At 42.1% G+C, this 26,960-nt stretch overlaps 1 protein-coding gene across 1 annotated transcript in view; it reads left to right on the top strand.

Moving 5' to 3' along the window:
* LOC135202625 (fibrinogen C domain-containing protein 1-B-like) overlaps positions 1–26,358 on the top strand; it is a 77,578-nt gene extending 51,220 nt beyond the window's left edge. Inside the window, exons 4-13 of the mRNA XM_064232125.1 lie at positions 440–633; positions 1,576–1,781; positions 3,637–3,775; positions 4,784–4,920; positions 20,852–20,982; positions 22,616–22,747; positions 22,956–23,088; positions 24,129–24,255; positions 24,940–25,131; positions 25,951–26,358. Of these exons, the coding sequence (XP_064088195.1) occupies positions 440–633; positions 1,576–1,781; positions 3,637–3,775; positions 4,784–4,920; positions 20,852–20,982; positions 22,616–22,747; positions 22,956–23,088; positions 24,129–24,255; positions 24,940–25,131; positions 25,951–26,086 (1,527 nt within the window). The 3' untranslated portion in view covers positions 26,087–26,358. The remainder of the gene's footprint in view (positions 1–439; positions 634–1,575; positions 1,782–3,636; positions 3,776–4,783; positions 4,921–20,851; positions 20,983–22,615; positions 22,748–22,955; positions 23,089–24,128; positions 24,256–24,939; positions 25,132–25,950) is intronic.
* Positions 26,359–26,960: the final 602 nt, after the last annotated feature.

Raw genomic sequence — 26,960 nt, 5'->3', positions numbered from 1 at the left:
CTCCCGTGTGATCGAAAGTGAGGCCTAGGAGTCGACTGGAATTGGCAAGGATTCTTCGTGAGACCTGGAAATTCTAGTTTACAAGGAACAGTAAAAAAAAAAGTCTCCAGCGTCTTAACCTCTGGTGGCCTTATTTTTCCAGCTTGCGGCTTACAACACGCCATAGGAGTCGATAGGAATTGGCAGAAGGTTTCTTCCAGAGATCTGGAAAATCTATCCTGGAAGGCACATCCAAAAAGCCGCCAGAGAGATTTAATAGGATACACACCATCTTAACCTCTGGAATTTCCTCCTCTCTTTCCAGCCTAAGGAGCCGACTGGAATTGGCAAGGGGTGTTCCAAAGACCTGGAAATCCAGTCTGTTTTGCAGAAAACCCGCCAGAGAGAGTGAACAGGTTACGCACATCTTAACCTCTGGAATGTCCTGTTCTTTTTCCAGATTGCAGCCAGCGCTGCCGCAGCCTCTGGACTTCCAGGGATACCTGATGGAGTGTCTGGAGCAGCGGAATCTGAGATATCGAGGCGCCAGATGGACACCATCATCCTTCTGCTCCAGCGCCTCAGCGACCGACTGGCCTCTCTCGAGACGATACAGAATCAACGAGGAGAGAGACTGGATACAGTTCACTACAGGTAAGGTTCGTTGAAACTCTCTCTCTCTCTCTCTCTCTCTCTCTCTCTCTCTCTCTCTCTCTCTCTCTCACTGACGGTCAGAAAGAAAGTTTACTTGAATAGTTCCCTTCCGTTGAGATCTTAAGCAATAATTTTCTTGATTGAACGTAGCACACTTTAAAGGTTAAAGACCTGAAATGATCTGTTACCTGTTATTATTTCGCTTCCTTCATTAGCTGACAATCTTTCCCCATAGAGAAGTTGTATTATTTAGGTTTGAGAGTAAGTTTAATATCAAAATACAATAACAAAAAATTCAAATTCTCAAATCCTACATTATCTCTACATCAAGGACAATTAGATTTATCGGTTGATATATAAAATGGATCTAAAGCTTGAAAAAAGCTAATTGGTTTTAAGCGTCTTCACACTGAAGAGGGACCATGACGCTCAGAAACTATGAAATTTTCAAAATTATTTTTGTTCTATAATGTGTTTTTTTGCCTTCGGGTCTAAAAACGACAATCTTTTAGAATAAAACTATCAAGATCTATTACTTCTACACTAAGAATCATTAAAATTACTTGAACATCCATCAGAAGTAGTCAAACTTTTTAAAAAATGATCCATAATTGTAATTTTCTGTCATTCTCAAAGCAGTCTGAATACTGGGCGAAAAAAATCCCTTTCCTTTAAACTTGAAAAAAAAACCAATAAAATATATTACCTCAAAGTTCAGGATAATCAAAATCACTTGAATATCCATCAAAAGTACCAAAATTTCTTTTAAAAAACTGACCATTACTTCCCATTTTCTAAGTCTCGAAGCGCTCTGAATACAGCAGTCTAAAAAACAATGTCCTCTCGACTTTAAAAAGATAGCAATCAAAATATATTACCTTTACATCAACAATTCTTAAAAATCATTTGACCATCAATCAAACATACCCAAACTTTCCCAAGACTCACACGGCTGGAACTTCAAGCGGAAGAACGTAAGAGCCTACTGAACGAACTGAGCGCTTCGATACGGCACAGGATGGACACCACAGACACCGAGAGAGACCGCGTTGGCGAGTCTCTGGACGAGGTCAAGACTGGCATCAAGACTCTGGAACAGCAGGGCATTCAACTGAAAACCGTCGTGGACAGTATTTCTACCAAAGAAGGTCGGTTGCAAAGTTGCTCCTTTTCTTTTAAAAGTGTCCTTTTCTACCTTCAGATTTCATACTAAGTTTTGGCTGTAACTAAATGAAATGGAATGGAAGACGGAATTTAGGTCAAAGGCCAAGCAACTGAAAGTTAAGGAGCTTTGAAAGATGCGCTATGGAACAACTGTTAGGAGACGGTTGAGGAAAGTAAGATGGGAGAAAGAGAATATGAACGGAGGTGTAGTAAAAGGAATGCAAAGGGTTGCAGCTAAGGGCCGAAGGGATGCTGCAAAGAACCTCAGGTAATGTCTAAAGTGTACTGCACGAGGTGCACTGCTGGCACCATCCCCCTTACAGGGGCTACAACTAAGATGTGGCATAGTCTGTCTGTGCAGGTCCTGTCCTTCTTTATCTAAATCTTCAGCTGAAAGCCCTTAAGGACAGCGTTAACAAAATATAAAAACAACAGTTCCAGCATCAGATTTTATACTTAACTTTTGGCTAAAACTAAGATGTGGCATGCATTGCATAGTGCCGTTCCGTTCTTTCTTTCTTTCTGTAAAACTTCGTCTGAAAACCCTTAAGGACAAGAGAGTCGAGAGATTTTCAAACCAAGAGTTCTAGCATCAGATTACATACCGAGGTTTTGGCTGCAACTGAAATGTGGCATGGTCTGCTCAGTGCAAATTCTACCTTTCTTTAAATCTTCAGCTGAAAACCGTTCTTGGACAGAGTCAACATATTATAAAACTCAGGAAGGCTCCAAAGAGAAATCAGCCTGCATGGAGAAAGAGAGAGAGAGAGAGAGAGAGAGAGAGAGAGAGAGAGAGAGAGAGAGAGAGAGAGAGAGAGAGAGAGAGAGAGAAGTTTAAGAAAAGGTTATAAATAGATAAATATTAGGGAATAGAAAATGAAACTATTACACCTGAAACTCGGGAGAGGTCAGCAGCGGCACAGAGCAGGAATGGATTTGCTCTTCGCTTAAAAATATTCGGAGATCAGAAGATTCGACAACTGCACCGGGCAAACTATTACAAATTTTAGTTGCAACCAAAATAACAATCACCTAGTAAACAGAGTAGTACTAAACCTCTTATTTAATTATTATTTATCACCTTTTCCTATAACTTCTCTCTCTCTCGCATCTCCTGCGACTGATTTCCTTTTAGAGCCCTCTTAGGTTCATATAGCCTGCTAACTCTTTCCACAAGGAGTTTCAGCTGCATATTTTAAGGAGGAAATCTTTTCATAATGAAGTTTTAGCCTTAGAGAAGTGTTAGGTAAAAAAAGTAATAAGTACAGATAGTTTTTCCTGGTATGTCTTGGGTTTTATAACAAGAAAACTTCATATTACAAGCTCACTAAGATACTGCCAATGAGCCTAAGATAATGTAATTATCTTGATTCTTTTGCTAAGTTGTGCATCAGTTCATTATCAACAATGTAATTCCTACGCAGTCAGCTAAGTAATCTGTAATTACTGCATATCCCTGTAATCGTCTTTCACTACTTTATCAAAGTTTTTGTTACTACTTGCAAAAGAAATGGATATTTGTCTCCCATCTGAAAAGGACATTAGGCCTACGTTACCCCAACTAGACTTATTTCACGAAGACAGCGTCTCAAAAGGGCCTATCTTTATGTTGCCTTATTTTGAATACATTATTCAATTTCAATATTTCGTTATATCGAAGCTAGATAGTTGTTCATAATTTTATTAAGTTTTTGTCACGTTATCTGATACAGTAAAGGAACTAAGACTCATTTCACCAACAAAGCTTCTCAAAAGAGCATATCTTTCTGCTGTCTTTTTTCTTTCTTTTTTTTTTTACTATTCAATTTCAATATACCATTTCATCTAAACTGAAAACAGGTCGGGAGGACACAGGCCCCACGCCCAAATTGCAGGCAGCAATGGCCTCTCTGTACGGTCTACATTCGATGACACAGAACCTGAAGCAGGAAGTTGCTGAGATTTCACAAAATATGTCTGCACTTGCAAACATTACGAGGTACTTTAAGTTTCAAGGTTTTTAAGGACGTCATTTAGTTTATATTCTTGTTTTAATGGTTGGTTATTGCAAATGATAGTTTTTGATATTCTAAAATATGAGTTGCGTCAGTCTTCTTTTATATGTCAATTTCGTTCAATTCATTTCAAAGCAAAAACAGTTTCATGAATTATGTATCATATTAAGTAAGATGTTATCATTATTTGTAAAAAATAGAAAAGGAGCTCACAGAGGTAAAAATGTCTTTCACAGCTGTTTAATTACAATACATTTCTCGTTTATTTATCATACAGAAGTTTACGGAAAATTTAATCTACTAATTTACCTACAAGTTTTGTCATTTAAAGTTAAAAGTTAAAGTTTGTTGGTTTAAACCAAAAATGTTTATTATTTTGTATAATTTCATTTGAAAGAATGAATGTAAATTACGAATCACTTATTCATTTAAGTGAAAAATTGAATGGTTTAATGGAGAGTTCAGATATGAATTTGCTTTAGATCCTACTCAGCCTACATTTCTATTTGTTGTGATTCAAATCATCATTCAGTTCATCACTGTAAGATTTGTTGCCTACTCATCAAATCGGGTTTAAACAATATCATCAGATGATGATTACTCATAATATATGGTGTCATGATTTTCTTAAACTATCTCTAAGATTGTGTTAAAAATGCATTATTTTTCAACGACTCATTTAAATTTGGCTACAAAGACAAGCACCGTGGCACTTTCAGATAGTGAAAAAGAGGGAGTTGGAGTAGTTGGACAGTAAAATGAGGGATGGGGAGTGGGAATGAAGGTCAAGTAAGAGGCTGAAAAGTGGGTTGCATTTACACGCAACCTTAAATAAATCTTAAATTTGCACCTAGTGAGGTGCACTGATGGCATTACCCCTCCATGAGGATTACGGTTCAGTGTTTACGTTAGAAGTGCTTATATCATAATTAACTATAAGGCATCTCCTTGCACTGTTCATGTTGTATTAAGTGTACTTTACTTCCTTACAGCCAAATAAATCAGCTCCAGGAAGGATTGGTGACCAAGCAATATCTGAAACAAAGTCTGAATGAAATGAAGTCCCAACGTCAGTCACTCTCGTTCCCAGCCCAACAACCTCGGGCCAGACAGGGCCAGTCGAACAAGGGTAAGAAATTGTGGAACTACTTAAAATTTACTTTATGTTTCAATGGATAAGTTTCACGTTGTAAAGCTGTACTAGTTCGTTTTGCTCTGCAGTTATTATTCTGAACATTGAATTTACTTCAGGTTTTATAGAATAAGTTTCACTTTGGGAACTGCGTCAAGTCGTTTTGAATCTGTAATTTTATTCTGAAAACTGTATTTACTTCAAGTTTTACTGAGTAAGTTTCATGTTGGAAAGCTGTGCCAGTAGGTTTTGCTCAGCAATGTTATTCTGAAAATTGAATCTACTTCAGATTTTATTGAATAAGTTTCACTTTGGGAAACTACGTGAAGTCGTTTTGAATCTGTAATGTTATTCTGAAAACTGAATTTACTTCAAGTTTTACTGCAATGTTATTCTGAAAAGAATTTACTTCAGGTTCTATTGAATAAGTTTCACTTTGGGAAACTGTCAAGTCGTTTTAACTCTGTAATCTTATTCAGGGAAACTGAGGAGCTACACCGGATTTACTTCAGATTTTATTGAATGAGTTTCTCTTTTGGTTACTGTGTCAGTTCGTTTTAATTCCAAAATACTATTCAGAGAAAATGCGTGTACATCAATTGTCAGTTTTGCTAACCTAATTCTTTCATCGATTCTAATTAATTTATATTTTTATCGATTTATTGATTCATTTATCTTATTTTTTTAGCAACTGACCTCTTCTTTCTGTAATTCATATTACATATTGTTACTTCTTTCAAACGAACACCATATTCGTTGGAAGCTTGAATTTCGAGTCATTGGCCCTTGTGGGTTTGTTTCATACGAGCGGGGTTCATCTTCTCAATAATATTAATAATAACTAGCGGATGCTCGTTGTCACTCTCATTTACTAGTTTTTTCACCTGCTGTTCCCAAATTTTGTCTTGAATTTATAGAAAAACCTGCAGAGGCCATTTCGAAACGAAAATGACAAAGCTCGGCCAAAAATCTGCAACCTTTACTATATACCGCTGGGTCACTTTATGTTGAAAATTTCGGGCCAGTTAGGGCTTTCTGTCTCTGGAGAAATCCAGAATCTGTCCTCAGAATCATTCGCCCAGAATTCTTCCACCTTCTGGAGAAATGCCCATTCGATTAAAACATATTCCTGAAGACGTCTTCACAACTCCAGGATTCTTTGAACCACCTCCTGAACCATTATTGGAGAAACTCTTTTAAATTCCTAAAAGATTCCAGGGGGTCTTGTGAAGCTGTCTTCAGCTCCTGAACCGATTCCTGTCGGATCCGCTTCCCTTCAAGAACGTGGACTTCCCCTGAAGAAATCTTTTGAAGCCTCTCATCTCCAGGAAGGACCAGAAACCTTCGGAATTCTCAGAAGCCTTTTGAATTTCAACAGCGTAGGCTTACTCCGTTCCTGCACAGTACAAAAGAACAATTCTATGGAGAAGAAATCGGTGACAAAACCCTGGAGATATCTTTGCAATCATTTCGCTCAGAATTCTTCCACCTCCTGTATTTTTTAGGAGGTCTTTATGACTCCAGAATCCTTTGAAGCAGTCTTCAGCTCCTGAAGCAGTACTGGATTATAACATCTTAAATTCTAGACTCCAGGATTCGGTGAAGCTGTCTTCACCTCCTGAACGGATTCCTGTTGGATCCACATCGAAGCCTTTCATTGCCAGGAAGGACCAGAAGCCTCCGGTATTCCCAGAAGTCTCCAGGCAGAAAGACAGCCAAGGAAATTAATAATAATAATAATAATAATAATAATAATAATAATAATAATAATAATAATAATAATAATAATATAATAATAATAGTGTACTTGGGAAGCAGACTTTCTCTCAAGCATACTTTATTAAAAGTAATGGCTACTTCACTGTAACGCTGCTAAAGTAGCCATTACTTTTAATAAAATAATAATAATAATAATAATAATAATAATAATAATAATAATAATAATAACTAATACATAATAATAATAATAATAATAATAATAATAATAATAATAATAATTTCCTAGTGGATCTTGTCCAGATGTTTCTTGTCCTCCCCGGGGTGATGGTAGGGAATCAGCGATGCCGTTTTTTCCTCACAACTTGGCTTTTAGCAGTGTTACCATAAGCAGTTCTGATTTTTATTACGTTATTTATGATTTAATGGTTAGAATGCATATTTTCCGATGTAGAACTATTTTCCATGACGTAAAAAAACTACATGTCACTAGCTTAACATAAAGTATTTTTGACAAAGAAAAATAAAGGATTTCAATAAAATTCATTTCTATAAATAAGCAGGATATGTTTTATAACTTTATTTTCATAATAAAACATAAAAAAGGCAAAGTGAAGAATTTTATTCCTCAGTGGAAAAGCCACGGAGAGTTGCCAGATGTCACCAGAAAGTCAGACTAGTAGAAAATATTCCTCAAAACGGCAACCCTGTAGGGAATCTGGAAATTCTGAAGGTTTCTTGGAATTCCAGAGGCTTTTGGGGCTTCCAAAGGCTTCAAGATAATCTCCAGGTTCTGTAGCCTTTGGATTTCTTGCACAATACTAAAGAAGAGAGTTTATGGAGTAGAAATCAGAGATGAAAGGGTTAGGAGATTTCTTTGGAGGAATCCCATCTTTATGGAGATGAATTCCTGAGGCTTCTGGGGCTTTCAAAGGCTTCATGATTATCTCTAGGCTCTGAAGCCTTTGGAAATGCCCCTGGACTCTCCAGAAATGCTTCAAGAGCCAAAGAGTGCTTCAAAGGATGCTAGGGTCATGAAGACGTCTTCAAGAATTCCCAAAAGCCTTCCCTCATCGTCAGGAGATTATGGACTTATTCAGCAGTTCCAGAGTTGTTTATTGTCACTTTTGGATGCAAGTTCTTCATTCGAAACAAGGAAGGAAATAATCAAGCATAGCAGAAGACAGTGGCATGGAGGAATTGAAGAATTTATACGAAATCAAAGTATTTTATAAACTGATTGAGAGATGATGTTGGAAGTCTAGAATTACCACTTGGAGCATTTATTCTCTCAAAATAAGAAAGAAAAGGAATAAAGAAAAGAGGACGTTGGTGTGGAGGTAAACTGAAGAATGTTGACAAAGAAAAAAGTAGAGAACCTGAGGTGTTAGAAGCTGCTTGAAAGATTTTGGATTCACAGAATTACTTTTTGAAGATGCAAGGTAAAATCGAAGGGATGATCAATAAAGTAAGAGGGAGTCCCATAAAATTGTAGTGGTGACTTGTTAAAGAAAAGAAACTGCTTATATGTCAAAAAAAGAACTCTAGGTATTGGTTAACACAATGTCAAAATGATCTAAAACCTTCGGGATTTTTGTTGCAGAAATTTTGGAATCTTCAGTCTCTGGTTCCTGGAACAACGAGACACATGCCATTCATGCATGCCCATGCATGAATGGCATGTCTCTAAGGAAAATCGGCAAGGAAAATCTCTAGATGTTTCAAATCATTTTGAAGCTTTCAGAGAAAGCAACTGTCACATCTGAAAAGCTGTGTATAGGGCCCCCCCCCCCCCCCCATACACTGAACGACTGTCTGAATGATTGTCGTTATCGACCCACATACACACTATTCATTTGGTATGAACGATCTCCGCACCGATTTCAGTCTGAACAAATATTTTGTCTCGAGAAGATATGGCATCATCTCTAGAAGAGATTCGCGTGATAGTGTTATATCAGCAGACAAACCCATACATTGAACAATCTGTGTATGACAGACTTAAGTCGCAAGCCAGCAACCTGGTCACGAAGCTCCACCCACTTTTGCATTCAGACAAGCCCATACACGGTGTTTTTGCGAACGATACAGACAGTCGTTCAGATAATCGTTCAGTGTATGGGGGCCTAAACAGAAAGCAAACAGGATGGTAAAGGGACTTGGATACAAACGCAGATTGTTCAAAAGGAGAATATAAAGAAGCTAAGATAGAACTTCCTGAAAAAAAAACTGCATCATAACAATGAAAATTTCAGAAGAGGATGAGAAAACAAGAAAAAAAGGCCATCCTCATGATTGAGTCCAAATGTTGCCTACACAAGCCCTCTAACCAAGGCTCGTCAGTCTCTTGAGGGCAAACTTGAAGGAAAGGGTCCGACCCAGAGACTGCTTCCTGAGAGGAAGGCAGGTATCCTGCCAGGCTGAGGGAGTGGGTCTGGAGAGGGCCCAACAACTTCAAGGATAAGGACAAAAGCCCACAAGGCTTGTCAGTCTCTTGAGGAAGCCTTGAAAGGAAGGGTCAAACTTAGAGCCTGCTTCCTCAGAGGATGGCAGGTATCATGCCAAGCTAGGGAAGTGGGCCTGGAGATGGACCAAGAACTTTAAGGATAAGGTCCAATACCCTGCAAGCCTCGCCAGTCTCTTGAGGGCAGCCTTGAGGGGAAGGGTCCGACCCAGAGGCTGCTTCTTCAAAGGAAGGCAGGTGTCCTGCCAGGATGAGGAAGTAGGCCTGGAGAGGGTCCAGGAACTTCAAGATTGAAATCTAAAAGGCATCAAGGCTCGCCAGTCTGTTGAGGGCAGCCTTGAAGGGAAGGGTCCATCCCAGAGGCTGCTTCTTCAGAGGATGGCAGGTACCGCTCCAGACTGGGAAGCAGGTCTGTAGAGGACACAGGAACTTCAAGGATGAGGCCTAAAATTCCCCAAGGTTCACCAGTCTCTTGAAGGCAGGACTGAAAGGTAGGGTACGACCAAGAGGCTGCTTCATTGGAGTAAGGCAAGTATACTGCCAGGCTGGGGAGTGGACCTGGAGAGTAAACAAGAACTTCAAGGATGAGGCCCAAAAGCACCCAAGCCTCCCTAGTCTTTTGAGGGCAGCTATGAAATGAAGGGTCCGACCCAGAGGCTGTTTCCTTGGAGGAAGGCAGCTATCCTGCACGGCTGAAGAAGTTGTCCTGGGGAGGGCCCAAAAACTTCAAGTCAAAGATGGGGTACAGAAGCCAGCAAGACTCATCAGTCTCTTGGGGGCAGACTTGAAGGCAAAGGTCTAACCCAGAGGCTGCTTCCTGCCAGGCTGGAGAAGCAGACCTGGAGAGGGCACAGGAACCTCTAGGACGAGGCCCAAAAAAACCCCAAGACTCACCAATCTCTTGAGGGCAGCCTTAAAGGGAAGGGTCCAACCCAGAGGCTACTTCCTTAAAGGAAGGCAGGCATCCTGCCAGCCTGGGGAAGTGGATCTGATGAAGGCCAAAGGACTTCAAGGATGAGACCCAAAAGCCCCCAATGCTCTCCAGTCTCTTGATGCCAGTCTTGAAGGGGATAGTCCAACACTGGGGCTGCTTACTAAGGGGAAGGTAGGTATCTTGCCAGGCAGGAGAAGTGGGCATGTAGAGTGCCATGAACACCAAGAATGAGGCCTAAAAGTTCCCAAGGCTCACCAGTCACTTCAGAGTATCCTTAAAGAAAGGTCAGACCCAAACAATGCTTCCTTGAAGGAAGGTAGGTATCCTGTCAGGCTTGGGAAGTGGACCTAGAGAGGCCCCAAGAACTTTCAGGATGGGGCCCAAAAGCCGCAAGGCTCACCAGTCTCTTCAGGCAGCCTTGAATAGAAGGGTCCGACCCAGAGGCTGCTTCCTAGGCTGAAGGCAGGTATCCTCCCAGGCGGGGGAAGCAGTCCTGGAGAGGGCCCAAGAACTTCAAAGATGAGCTCAAAAGCACACAAGGCTTGCCAGTCTCTTGAGGGCAAGGGCCTGATTCAGAGACTGCTTCCTCAGAGGAATGCAATTACCCTGCTAGGCTGGTGAAGAGGGCCTGGAGAAGGCCCAAGAACTTCAAGGATGAGGACCAAAGGCCCCCTTGGATCACCAGTCTCTTGAGGGCATCCTTGACAGGAAGTTTCTTACCCAGAGGCTGCTTCCAGGGAGGAAGGCAGGTACCATGCCAGGCTGGGGAAGCAGTCATGGAGGGGGCACAAGAACTTCAAGGATGAGGTTAGCATTCAAAGGAAGGGCACAATCAAGAAACTGCTTCCTCAGAATAATGCAGGTACCATGTCAGGATGGGGAAAAGGGCCTGGAGATGTCTCAAGAACTTCAAGGATAAGGACCAAAATCCCACAAGGATTGCCAGGCTAGTGAGGCTAGCCTTGAAGGGAATGGTCAGACCCTGAGGCTACTTCCTTGAAAGAAGGAAGGTATGTTGCCACGCTGGGGAAGTGGTCCTGGAAAGGGCCAAGGAACTTCAAGTATGAGGCCTAAAAGCCCACAAAGCACACCAGTCTCTTGAGGCAGCCTTGAAGGGAAGGGTCCAAACCAGAGGCTGCTTCCAAGGAGGAAGGCAGGTATCCAGCCAGGCTAGGGAAGCGGTCCTGGAGTGGGCCCAAGAACTTCAAGGTTTGCCAATCTCTAGAGGACTAGCCTTGAGGAAAAGGGTACGACCCAGAAACTGCTTCCTCAGAGGAATGCAGGTACCCTGCCAGGCTGGTGAAGTGGGCCTGGAGACCGCCCAAGAACTTCAAGGATGAGGCCCAAAAGCCCACAAGGCTTTCTAGTCTTTTGAGGCAGGGATGAAGGGGAAGAATGAGACATAGAGGCTGCTTCCTAGGAGGAAGGAAGGCATTCAACCATGCTGGGGAAGCAATCATGGACAGGACCAAAGGACTTCAAGGATGAGGCCCCAAAGCCCCCAAGGTTCACCAGTCTCTTGAGGGGTAGCCTTGAAGGGAAGGGTCTGACCCAGAGACTGTTTCCTTGAGGAACACAGGTACCCTGCCAGGCTGGGAAATTGGGCCTGGAGAGGGCCCAAGAACTTCAAGGTTGAGGCCCAAAAGCACACAAGTCTTGCCAGTCTCTTGAGGCACCCTTGAAGAGAAGAGACAGTCACAGAGGCTGCTTCCTAGGAGGAAGGCAGGTACCCTGCCAGACAGGGAAACAGTCCTGGAGAGGGCCCAAGAACTTCAAAGATAAGGTGCAAAAGTCCCCAAGGTTAGCCAGTCTCTTGAGAGGTAGCCTTGAAGGGAAGGGTCATACACAGAGGCTGCTTCCTAGGAATAAGTCAGGCATCCTGCCAGGCAGGGGAAGTGGTCATGGAGAGGACCCAAGAACTTCAAGGATGAGGCCCGAAAGCCCCAAGGTCCACCAGTCTTTTAACGGGTAGCATTGAAGGGAAGGGTTTGACCCAGAGACTCTTTCCTCAGAGGAACACAGGTATCCTGCAAGGCAGGGGAAGCAGTCCTGGAGAGGGCCCAAGAACTTCAAGGTTGAAGCCCATAAGCTCCCTTGGATTGCCAGTCTCTTGAGGGGTAGCCTTGAAGAGAAGGGTCCAACGCAGAGCAGCGTTGCCATTTTTTCTTTACAACATTGGCTTTTAGCAGTGTTACCACATGCAGTTCTGATTTTCTGATTTTCAAAGAAATTGTAGTTTATGGTAGACTAGATTACTTTATATTGTTTTCCTTTTGACATTGTCCTGCCAAGATGGAGAAATGGGCCTGGAAAAGTCCAAAGAACTCCAAGGATGAGGACCAAAAGCCCCCAAGGATCACCAGTTCCCTGAGGGTAGCCTTGAAGGGAGAGGTCAGACCCAGAGGCTGCTTCATTGGAGGAAGGCAGGTATCATGCCTGGTTGGTGAAGGGGCTTTGGAGAGGGCCTAAGAACTTCAAGGATGAGACCCAAAAGCCCCCAAGGTTTGCCAATCTCTTAAAAGGCTCCCTTGAAGGAAGGGTCCAACCCAGGTGGCTGCATTCTAGGAGAAAGACAGGTATCCTGCCAGGCTTGGGAAGCAGTCCATGATAATGCCCAAGAACTTCAAGAATGAGGCCCAAAAGCCCCCAAGCACCAGTCTCGTGAAGGGCAGCCTTGAAGGGAAGGGTCTGACCCAGAGTCTCCCTCCTGGAAGGAAGGCAGGTATCTTGCCAGACTGGGGAAGCAGGCTTAGAGAGGGCCCAAGAACTTCAAGGATGAAGCCCAAAATCCCCTAGGACTTGCCAATTCCTTGAAGACAGCCTGAAAGGGAAGGGGCCAACCTAGAGTCTGTTTCCTGGGAGGAAAGCAAGTATCCTACCAGGCTGGGGAAGTGGGCCTGGTAAGGGTCCAGGAACTTCAAGGATGAGATCCAAAAGCCCTCAATACATGCCAGTCTCTTGAGGGCAGTCCTGAAGAGAAGATTCCGACGAAGAGGCTGATTCCTAGGAGGAAGGTAGGTATCCTGCAAGCTTGGGGAAGAGGTACAAAGAACTACAAGGATGAGACCTAAAATCCACCAAAGTTCACAAATTTCTTAAAGGTAGCCTTGAAGGGAAGGGTCCAATCCAGAGGCTACTTCGTTGGAGGAAGGCAGGTATCCTACCGTACTGGGGAAGCACGCCTGGAGAGGGCAGAAGAACTTCAAGGATGAGGCCGAAAATCCTCCAAAGCTTGCTGATCTCTCGAAGGCAGCTTTGAAGAAAATGGCCTGACACAGAGGCTACCTCCTCGAAGAAAGGCAGGTATCCTGCCAGGCTGGGGAAGTGGGCCTGGAGAAGACCCAAGTACTTCAAAGATGACACCCAAAACCCCAAGGCTCGCCAGTTTCTTGAGGACAGCCTTGAAAAGAGAGGTTCCAGCCCAGAGGCTGCTTCCTCAGAGGAAGGCATGTATCCTACCAGGCAGGGGAAGTGGACCTGGAGAGGGCCCAAAAACTTCAATAATGAGACCCAAAATCCTCCAAAGCTTGCCAGTCTTTTGAAGGCAGCCTTGGGAAGAGTATGACCCAGAGGTTGCTTCCTCAGAGGAAGAAAGATATCATGCAAGGATGCAGAGGGCCCAAGAACTTCAAGGATGAGACCCAAAAGCACCTAAGCCTTGCCAGTCTCTTGATGGCAGCCTTGAAGGGAAGCGTCAGTACCAGAGGCTCCTTCCAGGAATATATCATGCCAAGCTGGGGAAGTGGGCCTGGAGAGGGCTGAAGAATTTCAAGAATAAGAATCAAAAGCCCCAAAGGATCCCCAGGTTCCTGAGGGTAGCCTTAAAAGGAAGGGTCAGATCCAGAAGCTGCTTCCTTGGAGGAAGGCAGGTATTGTGCCCAGCTGGGGAATGGGGCCAGGACAGGGACCAAAAACTTCAAGGATGAGGACCAAAAACCCCCAAGGCTCACCAGTCCCTTGAGGGCAGCCTTGAAGGGAAGGGTCCTACCCAGAGGTTGCTTTCCTGGAGGAAGGCAGATATCATGCCAGGCTGGGGAAGTACGCCTGGAGAGGGACAAAGAACTTCATGGATGATGCCTAAACGCCCTCAAAGCTGCCCACTCTCTTCAGGGATCCTTTAAGGGAAGGGTCAGACCCAGAGGATGCTTCCTCTGAGGAGGGCAGGTATCTGCCAGGCTGAGGAACGGGTCTTGGAGATGGCTCAATGACTTCAAGGATGAGGCCCAAAAGACCCTGATAGTCGCCAGTAGTGTTGCCATTTCGAGGAATTTCGTCTACTAGTGTGGCTTTCTAGTGACATATGGCAACCTTCCGTGGATATTCTGACCATAGCCACAGCAATGAATAAAATTCTTCACTTTGCCTTTTCATGTTTTATTATGGAAATAAAGTTATCAAACATATCTTGCTCATTTATACATGTGAATTTTATTGAAATCCTTTATTTTTCTTCGTCAAAAATACTTTATGCTAAGGTAGTGATGTGTAGTTTATTTATGTCACGGAAAATAATTCTATGTTGGAAAATACTCAGTTTAACCATTAAATTTTCAGCATTCTAACCGTTAAATAATAACTAACGTAAAAAGAAGAATTGTGTATGATAACACTGCTAAAAGTCAATGTTGTGAAGAAAAAATGGCAACGTTGGTCGCCAGTCTCTTGAGGCAGCCTTGAAGGGAAGAGTCCGACCCAGAGGCTGCTTCCTCAATGGAAGCCAGTTATCCTGCCAGGCTGGGGAAACAGTACTGGAGAATTACCAAGAACTTCAAGGATGAGGCCCAATAGCCCCCAATATTCACTAGTCTCTTGAGGGTTAGCCTTGAAGGGAGGGGTCCGACCTAGGACCGCAGGTATCCTGCTCGGCTGGGGAGGCAGGCCTGGATAAGTCCCAAGAATTTCAAGGATAAGGCCCAAAAGCCCATAAGGTTCACCAGTCTCTTGAGGGGAGTATTGAAGGGAAAGTCCAGCACAGAGGCTCCTTCCTCATAGGAAGGCAGGTATCCTGCCATGCTGGGGAAACAGGCCTGGAGAGGGCATAAGAACTCCAAGGATGAGATCCAAAAGGCCCAAAGGTTTACTAGTCTTGAGGGCAGCATTGAAGGGAAGTGTCTGACTCACGGACTGCTTCCTCGGAGGAAGGCAGGCATCCTGCCAGCCTGAGGAAATGGACCTGGACAGGGCCCAAGAACTTCAAGGATAAGGCCCATAAGCCCTCAAGGCTCACCAGTTTCTATAAGGCAGCCCTGAAATAAGAGTCCAACACAAAGCCTACTTATTGGAGGAAGGCAGGTATCATGCCAGCCTGGGGAAGTGCGCCTGGAGAGGGCCAAAGTTCTTCAAGGAAGAGGCCAAAAATCCCTCCAAGCTCACAAATCTCTTTAAGATAGCCTTGGCGAACAGTTGTGGCCTGGAGAAGGCCCAAGAACTTCAAGGATGAGGTCCAAAAGCCCCTGGAACTTGTCCCTGCCATATTGTTAAAGAAACCAGTTCATTCTATTGCTAAGCCGCTCGCAATATTATTAAGACCAATTGTAGATACAGGTAAGATTTATGATGAACATAAATTAGCATATATTACACTTACTTTCAAAAGTGGATCAAGTAATTATAGGCCTGTGAGTCTAACATCACTATGAAAGTGTATGAAAGGGTAATGAAGAAAAATATTATGAAACATTTAATAAAAAATAATTTGTTTAATATAAGACAACATGGTTTTGCACCCGGAAAAAGTACATAAACCCAACTGTTAGCCCACCATGAGATATAAAAATATGATAAATGAAAAAGAAAGAGATGTGGTGTACTTAGACTTTGCAAAAGCTTTTGACAAGGTAGACCATAATATATTAGCAAAGAAAATTAGAAAACATAATATTGTGAACAAAGTAGGAAGGTGGATAAAAGAATTTTTAAAAAACAGAAAAAAGATAGTGATTGCAAACGATGAGAAATGGAACGAAGCTAAGGTAATATCCGGTGTGCCACAAGGTAGTGTTAGCTGCATTGCTGTTTGTTATTATGATTGCAGACATAGACAGTAATGTGAAGGACTTGGTAGTGAGTAGTTTTGCCGAAGACACAAGAATAAGTAGAGAAATTACTTGAGATGAAGATAGGAACTCGCTACAAAGAGACCTAAACAAAATATGTGATGAGGCAAATAGGACGGTATTTAAATCTGATAAATTTGAATGAATAAATTAAGGAGATAAAGAATATGCATATAGGGGACCTAATAACGAGACAATCACAAATAAGGAAGCAGTTAAAGACCTTGGTGTGATGTTGAAGAGGAACATGTTATGCAATGATCACATAGGAAAACTATTGGCAAAATGCAAAGCAAAAGTGGGAATATTGTTACAGCACTTCAAACTATGAAAAGCCAAACACATGATTATGCTTTATGAAATGTATGTACATAGTCCACTTGAATATTGCAATATGATATGGTACCATCACTACCAACAAGATATTGCACAAATAGAGAGTGTACAAAAGTCCTTTACAGCAAGAATAGAAGTTAAGGATCTTGACTACTGGGAAAGACTACAATTTTTAAAATTATATAGTCTAGAAGGGAAAAGAGAACGCTACATGATAATACAGGCATGAAAACAGATAGAAGGAATTACCGAAAACATCATGGAGCTAAAAATATCAGAAAGAGCAAGCTGAGGTAAATTAATAGTGCCCAAAACTATACCAGGAAAATTAGGGAAAGTACACAGGACATTAATCCACTACGCACCAGCATTGATAATGCAGCGTCTATTCAATGCATTGCCAGCTCATCTAAGGAACATATCAGAAGTGAGTGTATTTGTATTTAAGAATAAGGTCGACAAATATCTAAGCTGCATCCCAGACCATCCAAGACTGGAAGACACAAAATATACTGGAAGATGCATTAGCAATTCTCTGGTAGACATTAGAGGGGCCTCACACTGTGTGACCTGGGGCAACCCAAACGACCTGTAAGGTCTGTAAGGTAAGGTAAGGTAATGCAGCTTTGAAAGGAACGGCCTGACCCAGAGGTTACCTCCTTGCAGGAGGCCTGGTATTCTGCCAGGCTGGGGAAGTGGGCCAGGAGAAGGCCCAAGAACTTCAAAGATGAGACCCAAAACCCCTTAAGGATCGCCAGTTTCTTGAGGACAGCCTTGAAAGGAAAGGTTCTGAACCAAAGGCTGCTTCCTCAGAGGAAGGCATGTATCCTGCCAGGCAGGGGAAGTGATCCTGGAGAGGGCCCAAGAACTTCAAGGATGAGGCCCAAAAGCCCCCATGGATCACCAGTCTCTCAAAGGCAGCCTTGAAAGAAAGGATCTGACTAAGAAGCTGCCTCCACGCAGGAAGGCAAGTATCCTGCCAGGCTGAGAAAGTGGGCCTAGGGAGGGTCAAAGAATTTCAAGGATGAGGCCTAGAAGCCCCCAAGACTCGTCAGTCTCTTCAGGAAACCCTTGAAAGGAAGTGTCCAGGGAATGATCCAAATGAGAGGCTGCTTCCTATGAGGAAGCTAGATATCCTGCCAGGTTGGGGAACCTAGACTGGCAATGGCCCAAGAACTTCAAGTATAAGGCCCAAAAGCCGCCAAGGCTTACTAGTCTCTTGAGAACTCATTTGAAGGGAAGGGTCCAACCCAAAGGCTGGTTTCTAGGAGGAAGGCAGATATCCTGCCAGGCTTGTGAAGCAGTTCAGGATAATGCCCAAGAACTTCAAGGATGAGGCCAAAAGCAACAATGTTTCACCAGACTCTTGAGGTGCACCCTTGGAGTGAAGGGTCTGACCCAGAGTCTGCTTCCTGGGAGGCAGGAATGTATCTTGACAGACTGGGGAAGTGGGCCTGGAGCAGGCCCAAGAACTTCAAGGATGGGGCCCAAAAGCCACTAGGACTTGCTAATTCCTTGATGGCAACCTGGAAGGGAAGGGTCTGACCCAGAGTCTGTTTTCTGGGAGGAAGGCAGGTATCCTACCATGCTGGGGAAGTTGGCCTGGAGAGGGCTCAGTAACATCAAGGATAAGATCCAAAAGCCTCTAAGGTTCGCCAGTCTCTTGAGGACAGCCCTGAAGGGAAGATCCTGACTCAGAGGAAGGTCGGTATCCTGCCAGCTTGGGGAAGTGGGCTTGAAGAGGGCCCAAGAACATCAAGGATAAGGCCCAAATGCCCCCCAGGCTCACCAGTCTCTTAAAGGCAGCCTTGAATGGAACAGACCGACACAGAGGCTACTTTGTTGGAGGAAGGCAGTTATCCTACCAGGCTGGGGAAGTAGGCCTGGAGAGGGCAGAAGAACTTCAAGGATGAGGCCCAAAATCCCCCATAGCTCGCCAGTCTCTTGAAGGCAGCTTTGAAGGGAAGGGCCTGACCCAGAGGATACCTCCTTGAAGGGAGGCAGGAATCTTTCCATGACTTCAAAGATGAGACCCAAAAACCCCCAAACCTTGTCAGTTTCTTGAGGACAGCCTTGAAAGGAAAGGTTCTAACCCATAGGCTGCTTCCTCAGAGGAAGGCATGTATCTTACCAGGCAGGGGAAGTGGACCTGGAGAGGGTTAAAATCCCCCGAGCCCAACAGTCTCTTAAAGGCAACCTTGAAGGGAAGGGTATGACCCATAGGCTGCCTCCTAAGAGAAAGATAGGTATCCTGCATGCCTGAAGAAGTGGGCCTGGAGAGAGTCCAAGAACTTTAGGGATGAGGCCCAAAAGACCCTAAGGCTCGCCAATCTCTTGAGGGCAGCCTTGAAGGGAAGCGTCTGAACCATAGGCTGTTTCCTCGGAGGATGGTATATATCATGCCAGGCTGGGGAAGTGGGCCTAGAGAGGGACCAAGAATTTCAAGAATATGGACCAAAAGCCCCCAAGGATCTCCAGGCCCCTGAAGGTAGCCTTGAAGGGTAGGGTCAGATCCAGAAGCTGCTTTCTTGGAGGAAGGCAGGCATTGTGCTAAGCTGGGGAAGTGGGCCTGGAGATGGCCCAAGAACTTCAAGGATGAGGCCCAATAGCCACAACTGTTCGCCAGTCTTTTGAGGGTTAGCCTTGAAGGGAAGAGTCTGATCCAGAGAATGCTTCCTCACTGAAAGCCAGTTATCCTGTTAGGCTGAGAAGTCCAGTTATCCTGCCAGGATGGGAAGAGTGCCTGGAGAGACCCAAGAACTTCAATGATGAGGTCCAAAAAAGGGTCTGTCCCATTGGCAGCTTTCTCAGAGGACCACAGCCATACTGCTAGGGTGGGGGGACAGGCCTGGAGAATACCCAAGAATTTCAAGGATGAGGTCCAAAATCCCTTAAAGCTCACCAGTCTCTTGAAGACAGACTTGAAGGGAAGGCCCTGACCCAGTGGCTGCTTCCTCAGAGGAAGACAGGTATCTTGCCAGCCTGGGCGAGCGAACCTGGAAACAGCCCAAGAAATTCAAGGACAAGGCCCAAAAACCCCCAAGGCTCACCAGTCTCTTGAGGGCTCCCTTGAAGGGAAGGGTTCGTTCTAGAGGCTGCTTCCTCGGAGGAAGGCAGGTATTCCCCCAGCCTGGGGAAGCGGGCCTAGCAAGGGCCTAATAACTTCAAGGATGAGGCCCAAAACCCCCAAAGGATCACCAGTCTCTTGAAGGCAGCCTTGAAAGGAAAGGGTCTGACCCAGAGGCCGCTTCCTCAGACGAAGGCAGGTATTTTGCAAGGCTGGGGAAGCGGCCTGGAAAAGGCCCAAGAACTTCAAGGATGAGTCCCAAAATCCCCCAAAGCCCAACAGTCTCTTGGAGGCAGCCTTGAAGGGAATAGTTTGACCCAGATGTTGCTTTCTAGTAGTAAGGCAGGTATTTTACCAGGCTGGGGAAGTGGACTTGGAGAGGGGTAAAGAACTTCAAGAATGAAGCCAGGCTGGGGAAACGGGTCTGGAGAGGGCCCAAGAACTTCAAGGATGAGGTCAAAAAGCCCCCATGCCTCACTAGTCTCTTGAGGGCAGCCTTGAAGGGAAAGGTCTGACCCAGAGGCTGTTTCCCCAGAGGAAGGCAGGTTACCTGCCAGGCTGAGGAAGTGGGCCTGGTGTGACCCCAATGGTCTATATTATTCTATTTTTGTTTACCAGATGATTAAAATATTTTTTTGTATTTTTGTATTTTATTCTGCATCACTTACTTTGTATCAAAATTCTCCCATACCAAGAATTCATTCAAGGGAAAGTATATTTCGTATTATTGACATCAGCCTCTGTGTAGTACTTTGCACTGGTTCAGTTAACCAACCTTGGGAACTTGAGAGATTGTTTTTTCTCAGAATTCATTGATGAAGAGAGTAATTATTGTCTTTCCTGAGACCTCGGATAAGATATGAAGTTTTTGGAGGAAGCTAATTTTTTTGAAAACTTATAACGTTTTGTCAGTTTACGAGTATTTTTACCATTTTATCAATTTCTTGGAAATTTTGTATTTTATTCCCTTGAGGGCACATTATTTAATAATGGCAATGATGACCATAGGTACTGCAACATTGATTTGCACGTGGTCAAAGAGAATTTCTTAAGATGAAGGGCCCAGTTCACAACAGGCAGCTGCATTTAAACAGGGAGTCCTTCCATTGCCCTCTTGCCCCACGCAGCATAGCACACGCTTTTCGCTAGTAATAATAATAATGAAATAATAATAACATTCATAAGTCTAAATAATTAAAATTGTGATCTTTCTTTACTAATAAAATGCTGTTTCTTAATTTATGCTCTTCCTTTCTTGCTAAGAGCCTAGTAAGTTTGAAATAGATAAAAATTTGAACCAAACAGAGAACGAGAATGTCAAATGTAACAAAACTTTGCTTCTGTCCGAAATGCAGAGCCTGAGGACTGCTGGAAGATTCTGCAGAAAGGAAAGAAGAAGTCTGGAGTCTACAGAATTCAGCCCATATACTCAACAGTTCCTTTCTTTGTTTACTGTGACATGGAAACAGATGGGGGTGGATGGACTGTAAGTAACTGGGTCTTTAAAAAATTTTCAAATTCACTGTTATTCTCAATAACTGCCAATTTAAGAGCAAATCACACGGTGCACTGTAAGCATTACTTAAGGTTCTTTGCAGTGTCCCTTCGGCCCCTGGCTGCTACCCCTTCCATTCCTTGGACTGCATCTCTGTTCATATTCTCTTTCTTCCATCTTCTTTTCCACCTTATCCTAACAATTGTTTCACAGTGCAACTCCGAGGTTTTCCTCGTTAAACCTTTAAAGCCTTTTCGCTCTCAATTTCCCTTTCAGAGCTGAACGATCTCATGGGGCCCAGTGCATGGCCTTTGGCCTAAATCTTATGTTCAATTCCATTCCTAAGAGAGAAATGGTTTGACTTAGATCATTGGATAGGGTGCCTTGGCACTAAAGTGGAAAAGTGTCATAAACATTTAAAAAACTTATCACACGTATATCACAAATAAGTTGAAAACAAGTTGACAACTTATATTCAACCTGACTGTATGGAGGAGTTACGTAGTTTCATTTGACAACGTCTGTGTGTGTGTGTGTGTGAGAGAGAGAGAGAGAGAGAGAGAGAGAGAGAGGAGAGAGAGAGAGAGAGAGAGAGAGGGTAATTGGCGGTTGGATGGTTAATGACTGAATTGGCTGTTGGTGAGTTCTGGGTTGTCTGCTGGTGCTGTTGGAGTTTAGAGTTTTGTGTTTTGAGTCAGTTTTTGGGGAGTCTTTAGTCAGAAGCTGTGACAATCAGTAATGTTGGGAGCATTCTGTGGAAAGTGTGAGGGCATTGAAGTTATTTAAGTAGTGTGTTATTGGTTTGTTGCTGATTGTTGTTGGGTTTGATATTAGTTGCTTGGAGTTGCTGTGCCTGTGTTGGATTTGTTGTGCTTGTGAGTTTTGTGAATGGTCATGGTTGAAGGTTGTTGTTGTTTGGGGGGCTGTTGTGGTTTCTTGATATGGTTGGGAGTTGTTGAGGGTTGTTGTTAGTGAGCTGTTGTGATGGTTGTGTTGTTTTTTTGTGTTAGTGATTGTTTGTGCAGTGGTCCTTTGTTGTGGTTGAGTTCCTTGTTGTTTGCTGAGTTGTTGAGTTGTGGTTGAGTTCCTTGTTGTTTGTTGTGTTGTTGAGTTGTGGTTGTGTTCCTTGTTTGTTGTTGTGTTGTGGGGTTGTGGTCCTTGGGTGTTGTATTGTTGAGTTTTGGTCCTTGGTGGTTGTTGTTGTTGTGTTGTTGGGTTGTGGGTTGTGGTTCTTGATTTTTGTCATGTGGTTGGTGGTGTCTCAGTGACCTTGACCAGCAGACAGCACAGCATAGCCTGGAGTATCTGGAGTAGTTGGTAAGTACATGTGTTTTTTTTTTCTGGTGTGTCGGTATAAGTCAATTGTCCTGCGTGTATTCTGTAGTGTAAAGAAGAAAGTGTGACAGAGAGTGAGTTTGGCAGTTGGACTGATTAGGTTTAGTTGGGGGGGATTTGCCACTTGTTTTTTTTAGCTTGTGATCCCGCAACAACTGTGATATGTGTGCAACAAGTTGCCGAAATGTGTATCTATGACATTTTTCTGCAGTGTAGATGCACACTTAGGGAATATTAAGGTAATGCAGTTATTTAAAAGAATCCTTATAACTTCATCAAACTTCTACAGGTTATCCAACGGCGAGAAGATGGAGCTGTGGACTTCCTTCGTGAGTGGTCTGATTATAAATATGGTTTTGGTAACCTGGCAGGCGAATTTTGGCTTGGAAATGAACAGATTCACCTCCTTACGAACCAGCATGTAAGACAACTGCTTCTTTGTTTATAAAAACTAGAAATTTGAATTATCATTATTACTATCAATCAGGTGAACCCTATTCATACGGAACAAGCCCACAGCAGCCATTGACTTGACTTTCAAGCTTCCAAGACTATGTTGTTCATTAAATGACCTATTTTACACCCAAATCTAACTTAAACTACTCAGTGACATGGTGTTTGTTCTACAGGTCTCACAGCTGCGGATAGATGTAGCTGATTTTGATCAACTGGAAGCACATGCAGACTACTCCGCTTTTGCAATGGGCTCTGAACTAGAAGGATATTCTCTCAAGATGTTGGGGCAATATACTGGAGATGCAGGTAACTGTTAAATTAGGCTATAAGATCAAATAACTGTGAGGTGGTGAGGAAGTATAATAAGTCCTACTGCACAGAATTTTCCTTCACTTTTATGAGCTCCCTTTTGGGGGGGGGGGGATTTAGGTGAGATGTTTACATGACGTTTTGATAATTTTTTTTACTTAGTTTTCATAGGTACTCTTTTCATTGTTCAAGTAAACTTATCATTTTGTACATAAGTGTTTTTCTGATATTTCCATTAAGTTTCATTATGTTTGTTAAGTTGAATTTGGTGTCAGGAAAAGGAATGAAATTTAAACGACAGGACCATGTTTGAAAGTTCTGAACACATTGCTTCTAAATTTCAGTGTTTAAGCCTAGAACCAGTCACTAGCCAATGTCAGACATACCACATTGAATTTATGTACCCATTTCACTTATAAATCAAATCTGCTTCAGCAGGTTTGTCCCTGTGGTCTTTTGTTTCTGTATAAAACACTATAATTGTTCACAAGGTCAAGCAATAACTTGCAAAGTATCCTTGTTTTGTTATATTCTTGATATTCCAGTTGAGTTTAGGGTCATTTTATTGCAAATAACTCACATGCAGAGCTACAGTAAGGGAAAAACCACTACTATACTGATGAAATCTACTCTGGTTTAAAACAATGACAAGAGCTGTCATTACAGCTTTATCACTATCATTCGTTCTTAAAATTTAGTTTCTTTTGGACAAAAATGAAGCTTAAACTTTACTTCAAGGTAATTGAGTGATTTTTTTTTCAAGTACTACAAAGGTACCCATCAACTCTGTAGTTGTTTCAGTGTGAGATTAAGCTTAATTAATCCATTTACTGTGGAAATTGTACCGTTTTGTCACTCACATTATTAAATTAATGAAAACTGCCTTTCCAACACCAAGAGTTTGAGGAAGACATAAAGGATATGCTTGATTTGAAAGCACTCACTGGAAATGTATGTATTAAATATAGCATTCCCAAATTTGGGTTTCACCTTCAAGAAAAATCCACAAAATTCCCGAGAATCTTTTTCCCGAACAGGGGACTCCCTCAGATACCACGTGGGCAGGAGATTCAGCACCATAGACGTTGACAATGACGCATGGCCGGAGGCAAGTTGTGCAAGAGACCATGCTGGTGCTTGGTGGTACCGGGCATGTGACACGAGGTCAGTTAGTTTACTTGTGTTTGCATGACAAATGTCAAGTTGAATCATTTACCAGATATTTAACTGAACTTCCACCGACCTGAGAGTAGGCAACCTGTAATATTAGTCAACAAGCAACAAGAAGGGTTGTCTAGTGGTTTCCAAAGTGTCTGTTTGCGTGACTAATTTTACCTTTTCGAAAGCAAGTCTGAATGGTTAGGGTGCATCCACAGTACAGTAAAACATGTCATAATCACATGTTGGAAACATACTGCATACATATCACAAACAAGTTATAAAAAAGTCAATGACTGTAAGTGGAGAAAAGAATTTTTTAATTTGATCATGTTTAGAAGCGAGTGATTTATCTAGAGGTATTTTAGTTCTAGGGAGGTACTACCTTGAACTGAAAGCAATCAGTTGCCTCAGAAAAGCAACAAACTAGTTGAAAACTTGTCACATATACATCACAAACAAGTTGCAAACAAGTCAACAACAGCCAGTGAAGAACTAACCATAGATTTTCATCATTTTTGGCAATGAGTGATTTATCTAGTAGTATTATAGTGCAGATGGGGTAACTTCAATTGCAAGCAATCAGACACCTCTCAGAAAAGTACCAAACTATTTGCAAACAGATGTGTGTATGACTCACTCCATCAAACAAATTAAATGAAAATTCATAAAATAAATTTACACCCACAGCAACCTGAATGGACGCTACCTCCACGGACCGGTTCCCCCAGATCACGAATACACAGGACTTTACTGGTACGACTTCAGGGGTCCTCTGTACTCCCTCTGGCGCTCTAGAATGATGATAAGACGAGGTGGCAACGTAGGGGAGCCGATCTTCAAGGACCTCAAGCAATTACAGAAGAGCATGACCACACCAAGGTAAATCAGAGAACTTCAAATGCTCACTCTTCTTTTGAGAGTTTATCTACAATTTCTCTGCGAAAGTATTATCAGAGAAATCTTTAGCTTTCTAGACTGGTGTATCTACACAAGGTAGACCAGGGAACCTCTAATTCTCACTGTTTCTTTGACAGCTTCTTTATCCAGAATTTCTCAATTGAAGTATTTTCACAGAAGAAATATTTAGCTTTCCAGATTGGTGCTATATCTATTCAAGGTAAATTGGAAAACTTCTCATTTTCACTGTTACTTTAACAGTTTCTTTATCCACAATTTCTCTACAAAACATTCTAAAAATAATCTTTATTCATCTAGACTGGTGTTATATCTATACTGAATTTCTTCTGGAGTGACTTTCTAGGTATATTTATGATTTTAAGAAATTTTGGCTGCTAAGCCAAGTATTCTACTCAATATAAGAATCATTTCATGAAGAAATATATTAAAATTCTTACATCACAAACAAGCAACCTAGCGCCAAAGTAAGAATAAAGATAATGTGCATTTATAAAAACTTTTTTGATACGTAAAAACAAAAATAAACAGATCGTTTAACCACTAAACTTTAAGCCTGAATACGGAAAGGTCAGTTAATTATAAAACCAAAAATAAACAAACCATTTAATCGCTTTGCACTTTAAACCTATAAACTGACAGTCAATCAATGATATACATTTGAAGAAACCTTTCTGGCACACAAAAACCAAAAATAAACAGATCCCTTAATCACTTTAAACTTGAAACCTTTGAAAGGTGACATGCCATTCGAACTCTAAATTAATGCTTCCTTTCAATCAGCCCAAACATGACGGAGCCGAGGCCTACCAGAACACACGAGATCCCTGACCCCAGAGGACATCCTGACGAAGGCTTCTACAACCCAGAACATGATCCCTACGCTTCTTACGACTACCCTTATGACCCCTATGGGTAGACCCCCAGGCGCGTTCAACTGCTCGCTAGGGCACGCGAAAAACGTTACTGTGTAGTGACTAGTAGGGTAAGGTGAAATGCTTAGAAAGTCAAATGCATAAATAGGGAGATGAAAGTTTAGATAAAGGACGATTATTGTGGTTGGGTCCGTTTTGGAAATTTAATGCATTGGGTCAAGTTATGGGAGGATCTGTTCTTATTTAATTATCAAATTCCATTTTTTTCTGTCCTGTGCATGCATTTTTTTAAAATGAAATATGAGTTTGGAATCGACTATGTAAAAAAACTGGTAAATAAGACCAGATATGAATAATCCTTATACATATATATATATATATATAAAATATATATATATCTATAATAATATATATATATATATATATATATAATATCTATATATATATATATATATGTATAAGGATTATTCATATCTGGTCTTATTTACCAGTTTTTTTACATAGTCGATTCCAAACTCATATTTCATTTTAAAAAAATGCATGCACAGGACAGAAGGAATTTAATAATTAAATAAGAACAGGTCCATATATATATATATATATATATATATATATATATATATATATATATATATATATATATATATATATATATATATGTAATTTTTACAATTAAAAGGGTTTAATTGAAAACCGTAAAATCAATATTTTTTAAATTTAAATAATTATTCAATTAGAAAAACAGTAAAAGTGAAAGTTACATCAAATCCAAAAATACATTTGAAAATATATCAAAATCACGTTTTCTCATTCTAAATTCACGGATTAAACTCCAGAAGCAGTACAAGCAAAAATATCACTATAAAAATGTACTGAAATAAAGTATTCAAAATTGACTTTCCTTTATTCCTAAATCCT

This window comes from Macrobrachium nipponense, chromosome 24, assembly GCF_015104395.2.
Source record: "Macrobrachium nipponense isolate FS-2020 chromosome 24, ASM1510439v2, whole genome shotgun sequence".
NCBI lineage: Eukaryota > Metazoa > Arthropoda > Malacostraca > Decapoda > Palaemonidae > Macrobrachium > Macrobrachium nipponense.
Note: the sequence above shows the minus strand (reverse complement) of the source record. Positions and strands in the feature narration are given on the sequence as shown.